The 6,639-nt window shown below is 42.4% G+C and overlaps 1 protein-coding gene across 1 annotated transcript; it reads left to right on the plus strand.

Annotated features, from left to right (window-relative positions):
• Positions 1 to 253: 253 nt before the first annotated feature.
• On the plus strand, positions 254 to 1,264 carry LOC147892076 (uncharacterized). Its single transcript, XM_087388568.1, has one exon. It carries the CDS (start codon positions 254 to 256, stop codon positions 905 to 907), a length of 654 nt encoding a protein of 217 aa, XP_087244694.1. The 3' UTR covers positions 908 to 1,264.
• The last annotated feature ends 5,375 nt before the right edge of the window (positions 1,265 to 6,639 follow it).

The following is a 6,639-nucleotide window of genomic DNA, read 5'->3' on the forward strand; positions in this document are numbered from 1 at the left end:
AGCTTGTAGTATTCCTTTCCAAAAGAGAACCAGAAAAGTGATGGTGTGCTGGGTTGTTTTTTATGTTTGTGCACAATTTTATAGTTGGATGTTCACTCCCTGAGAGAGAGAGAGAGAGAGAGAGAGAGAGAGAGAGAGAGAGAGAGAGAGAGAGTTGCTTGTGTTGGATGCACTCTTCCTTTTCACACACTCTACCGTGTAGTCTTCCTTTCCAAACAGAGAGGAGACCTTCCTTGAACCAAGGCTTGTGCCCATGGAAGTTCAAGTGCACTCCATTGCCCCTCCCACATCCCCATGCCCTTCTCATTCCACCCTCACAGTTACCCAATCCCAAGCTTTTGAGAGCCTCCACAATAGCACTCCCCATAAAGTCCAGCTCCAGTATTGGGAACACAACCGCGAATGCCTCGAGTGGCTCAGTTCCGCTCAAGACGACTCTGTCCGCCTCCTTCGCTCTGAGATCTACCAAATCATCAGCCTCTACGCTGTTTTTCAAGGTGTCATCTTCACCGCCGTCGCTCAGTCCACCGTCCTCGGCTGTGTAGACAGGTGGAGTCCGGTTTCGCTTTCCTTGCTCGTGGGTTTAGGCACCTTGGCCGCTGTCGTGGATAAGCTTCACAGCTTAGGAGAAAAGCAGGACGATATCGGCTTGAATGAATTGAACAGAGACGCGCTGTTTGATAAGATTCAAGAGGTGAGGACCAACGGCTCAGGTTTCGATCTGGACGCCGGAATGCAGTCTGAACCCCAGTCCTGGGGGAGACGAGACCCAAGCGCAGGCTGTCACAAGGTTTTTTCTGTATACGGGCTTGCCGTGATTGGGTTCTTGATTGTTTGCACGAGTCTCATCGTCTTTCACTCTATTAATGCCCTTTGCAAGAACTGCAAAAGCGGAAAATGTGGCTGACTATGCAGAGCCCGCAATTACACACCGCACAAGGAAAAACCATCGCTTGGAGTTCGGCAATGCTACTCTAAGTCAAGATGTTTCGCCGAGCTTCACTATGCTGTAGTTCAAAGTGTGGGCAAGCAAATCTTCACTATGTTTTTGCAAATCTTCACTATGTTTCGCAAATCTTCACTATGCTGGAGTTCAAAGTGCGGGCAAGCAGGGCATGAATTCCTGTGTCTGTGAGAAATGGTCAAGTATTTGAAAACGAGACGACTTGTAATTTAAAGTAACTAGCATACTCAGCTTCTCCATATTCCCTCAGCCTTAGATGTATGGGTTTTACTAAGTAGGCTGTTTTTAAAATTGAAACTTCTGAGCATTTTTTAAACTCTTCGGACTTTGTTAGCGTTGATATAATAAAGGTATGATTGAAACTCAGAAAAAGCTGTCTGCACAATGAAAAAGCAATTCAGCAATGCTACTCTAAGAAAGATTCTGCACCGGGTGTAAGCATATTTTTAGCTCATCGCTTTTTGAAAGTTCAGACAGTTCATGCAGATCTATCCAACACAAACCCGAACTCCCAAGAAGCTCTGGCGGAAACCAAAGTATGCTTAGAGGTATCCGGTCACGGTCTGCCTTCCAATTCCACATTTATAGATAAGTTGAGCATTGGATGAGGCCAAGTTCTCGTCTGACTGCATGCACTGAAGAGATTAAAAATTTTCTATTAGGCTGATGAGACGATGATACCACAGGAATGGTTTGGCATGATTATAGCAATCGTCATCGACCACAGGAAGGAGAGAATTAGATATATAAAGAAGCGGCAGTAAAAGAAAATGACGGCCACCCGAATCTCAACCAGCTATTGCCATACAGGCATTTTAAATCAATGCATATGGGGGAGTGCAAGAAAACATGCCCTCGAAAGCATGCTGGTAGATCGCTTCAAACCTTGCATATTAAGAGAGAGTGGTTTGATTAGCAGCCAGCCACGTAAGGGATTGAAGCAGATCACCATGGAATTTGGAATGTCAAGACGACTGGAACTATAGAAGATTGGAAGAGGCACGCAGGAATTTGGGATGTCGCAGTGAGCTCAAAGTTCGTGTCAATGAACTTCTTCCATCTTGTCTTCTTTGTTTTCAGATCTAATTTACATTTCTTCTCTTCAAACGTTCATCTCCTGTAGTTGAAGTATAGGATGGAGCTGGCTTAATCCCGCGGGATGCAAATGAGCCTCCTCGAAGCTGACCGCGCTATTGCTGATTTATGAGAGACCTACAGGTAAGCTCTCCGTACTCATCGGCTAGCGTTATAACGTATAACGTAACTTTGTGCTTTATCAACGCTAACGAGCATGCGTGTTCATTGTCACTCTTTGTAGCTGCAATCTTTTCGACCAAACGAGTTGCTATCTTCTTTTTCATTCTTATCTTCATGAATGACCATCAGATCATCAATAAGAGAAGGAAGACGGTGAACGAAAAGTGAAGAGCAGGGACCCATGACTCAAATTCATTGTCGTTCTTTTTCGCAACATTTTCAACCAAACGGGTTGTTATTATTTTCTTTTTTATTTACTCCTTTTCAACTAAACCAGTTGCTATCTTCTTTTTCATCATGATAAGAGAAGGAAACAAGGAAAAAGAAAATAAAATGGGATTTATGTGTGGTTCCATTCTTTTTTTTCGCAATGTTTGTGTTTAGTGGTCATTCCTTTTCCTATTGTATTTTCAATTATCTTCTTTTATTGAAAATTCGTAACTTTTGTAATCCAAATGATAAGGGCTTGGTGGGGCAGTTTTGGGACAGAGTGGGTCGGCCAGGAGGCCTGCTCCAGTCGGTCATTTCATGAAAGTGATTAAGACACCTATATTTTTTATTTTCTAAGTAAAAAATTCACATGCATAAAACCCAATTCACATTAAATTTCATAAATTGGCTATTGGCACTTCTGATTAACAGAAGCTATTCGGATTAGCACAATGTATAGTAATAATAATCAAACCTAACATAATTTAACAAGAAGTAGCTAGCCTAACATAACATAGGGTTGTGGGGGGCGCAGCGAACATTGAGAGAGGTGAGGACAAAAGAGAGGTTGAGAGGTTTGAGAGGAAGAAGGGAGAGTGGCGAGGGGAGGGAAGAGTGCGAGAGGAAGGGAGAGGGAAAGCAGAGGGACAGGGGCGAGTAGAGAGATGCTATTCTTTGTCTCTCTCCCGCAAATTCGACCAAGCCCCCTCTATCCTCATGGTAAACTGAGTCAACAATGACCTTTTGCACTCTGCATTTCTACCTGTCACATTCTTTCTGCCTCCTTGTTGCTAGCTTACCTTTCCTCGTATTCCCCAATGGCAGATGTGGATTTGACGATCTTTGCAGCATTTGTCAAAAGCGAAGTCTAGTTTGGCATTGGCACCAAATCCAGCAACTTGCTCCTGGATCACTCTTGCAACATGTCCCACCAGAATGTCCTCATCATTGGATGCTTATGAGCCTTCTAATCCATAGCAACAATAGGATGTGTGCGAATGAGAGGCACACAAACCGAAACGGCCACCTGCCATATGTAACATAAGCGAGAAGGGGGATGGAAGAGGGACAGGGGGGTTTGCCAGGATTATAGCCAATGGAGATGGTGGAAGGAGGTTCAAGGGCTCGGGAGGGTTCACCTTAAACAATTTTAGTGTACCACCTGCATTCACAAGCAAGGGTATTTTAATAAAGTTTTGGAAAAAACTTAACATGATTACAATAAGAAGAGGGAGTTTTTAATTTAACTTTAGGAAAAAATCCTTAATTCATAAGTGAAGAGGGGTGGTTTAACTAGGGAATAAATTTTAGTTGAGGGTTTTTTTAAATGCCCCTTGAATGCATATGATACATAGAGTTTCTTAGAATTGCACCCCCCGAGTTCGAGGGTGGGGTGAGATATGGTAACAGGTTGCGGCACACATGACAAATTGAGGGGCAATTTTGGGGAGGCCATACCTTATTTCAGATTTAATCGAGTTGTGATCTAAATGAGGGCATTTTGCTAATGTTAATGAGACCGCAATGTGAAGGGGAGAAAAGTAATGGAATTCAAAGTTTGATTTTGGTATCAAAGTACTAATCTTCTTTTTTATCCACTCACTTAAAAGGAAGATTCTTTTCCCAATGTATTTTCAACCAAGCACTACAAGGCATAGGCCATTTTTCGACGAAAATACCGACACTTTTTACATTAATTTTTTTTTTCACGGGCGCAAACGTCGCTATAAAAGTCACTAAAAGCGTCGAAAAAGAACCGTCGCTATATAGCGATGATCATAAACGTCGTTATATAGCGACACTGTTAATCGTCGCTATATAGCGACACTGGTAAACGTCGCTATATAGGGATGATTAACAGAACTTAAAAAAAAAGGATTAGTGGGGCTAAACAGGGCTTGCTATGGCCCTTTTTAGCCCCACTAATCCTTTTTTTTGTGGGTAATTACAAAACAAAGCTTTTTTATAACAAAATTTCCCTTGTGAAAAGGGTGATGCAAAATCGCTCAAATGAAATGATCGAGCAACAAAAGCATATACATGTCGAACATATACAACATTGTTTGTTACAAAATTACCCTTTCGAAAGGGCGATACAAAATTGCTCAAACGAGCGGATATACAAAATGACATACAAGGCAAAGAAAATGCAAACTGCTACTACCACTATTACTACTACTACTCATTCGAATCGGAATCGTCCTCGTCTTGTTGGCCTATTCCTTGGTCCTCGTGAGTTGCGCCTTCTCCCTGATCCTCGTCACGTGCGTCTGATCCCTGGCCCTGGTGATCGCTCGCCTCCGATGATGGGACGCTTGAGCTTTGACCCTAAGAGTGAACCATATAAATCAAAAATTAGATTGGAACTTAAAGAATAAAACAATTTAAAAAGTGAGATTATAAGTAGGAGTAGACTTATACCGTGCATGACTCTCTTTTGCACGCATGTCTTATACTAACACATTCATGCACACGTGCAGGACTTGTTACAAGTAGATACCATGGTTATCCTGTTTGTGGACCAGAGCTCTGAAATCGCTTGCATGCTACTCCAAACATATGAGGAAAAATGTTTATGAAGGTCATGCTCGATACCTTCCGCTCGATCATCTCACACGTGGAGGTCAGCTTGATCCACCACCATCATATTTGAAGGCAAGTGACTGGATTCAAGCTTGGAGGGCGAATGGAGAGGAACCTCCTCCTGGTATGAAGAGGCTATCGATCTTTCACGAGCTTCCTTATTGGGGTCAGTTACAAATCAATCATCTCTTGGATCCCACGCATATCTTCAAGAATGTGGGGGCTACTATTTGGGCACACTTGGTTGGTTCCAAAGACTTGAGAGGAGTGTGAGAAGACTTGCGTGCTATGAATAGGATGTCTCATTTGTGGCCCCAAGTGCATGCTTCGGGAGAAGTTGTCCTCCCGAAAGCAACGTGGATCCTCTCTACCAGGGAGGAGGCAGCGGTCAAGGGAGACATTGGCTCTTTTCAAACACCGACAGGGTACATGCGTTGCTTGAAAGGAGCATTTTCAAAGGACAATAACCTTAGTGGGCTCAAGTCCCATGATTGGCACAAGGTCTTATAGGTATTCCAAGTAGAATTAGTGTACCGATAATCGTGATGCATTAGCGTAATTATGATTATGTTATATTGTTGACATGACTTCTTTGTTGCTTTGATAGTTCATCCTCCCAATTACAATAAAAGGGTGCTTTCAAGAAGATGTTAGAAATGCTATATTCAAGATCTGTGGTATTGTGAGGTATGCTTACTATCAAATCGCATTGATTGTATTTTCTTCAATTTAAGCTGATTAATCTGTAGACTGATTATGAAAATATCTTACATGGACATGTGAAATAGGTGGATATCTCAAAAAGAGATCTCCATATCGAGCATCGAGAAGGCTAGGGTGGAATCCATTGAATCCGTATGCTTGCTTGAGAAGCACTTTCCCTCGAGCATTATGACAACTCAAGTCCACTTGCCTGTGCACGTGGCTATAGCAGCTACCGTTCATAGTCGATGGATGTTTTTTCTCGAGCGATTTATGAAAACTTTAAAGGGATTTGTAAGACAAAGAGCAAGACCAAAAGCAAGCATGGCAGAGGGATGGCTTGTGCAAGAGTCATTAGTATATATCATAGAGTTTCTTGCATCCACGGATCTCGATATGCCGCAAGCTTGGCATAACAAGGATGATGATCGCATCATTGGCGAGGTTCCCCAAGGAAAAGGAATTGAAAGAAAGATGAGCGAAGAGCAAATGGAGAAATTCAATAAGTTTTATATCCTCAATAGCCCTGAGATGCAGAAGTGGATTGAGAGATATGAAGTGGCCAAAGCAGAAAGAATAAATGCAAGGACGAGATTCAGAGTAATGTACAGGCGATCACAACCATATCCACGAGATCTGGCTCTTCTCCCTACTCACATGTCACTTGATTGGCTACAACTGGCTCTATGTAAAGCCGAACGTGATGGAGAGACAATAAACAAGCGCGAGCGAGAGTTGTATGGTGCATGTAAGTTTCTTACCTCTTGACGTAATTAAGTAATTATTTGTGGCAATATATGCTATAAAATAGATGCATCTTCATTGTTTTAATGATGCTCTTTTTACAGTACAAAAAGTACAGTGCATTATGGTCATATGGACAACATTTTCACGTGGAACGCATCGATTCAAAGAGAGTCACG

This window comes from Dipteris shenzhenensis, chromosome 17 (genome assembly GCF_047967505.1).
Source record: "Dipteris shenzhenensis isolate YYH24624 ecotype China chromosome 17, Dip_SZ_1.0, whole genome shotgun sequence".
Taxonomy (NCBI): Eukaryota; Viridiplantae; Streptophyta; class Polypodiopsida; order Gleicheniales; family Dipteridaceae; genus Dipteris; species Dipteris shenzhenensis.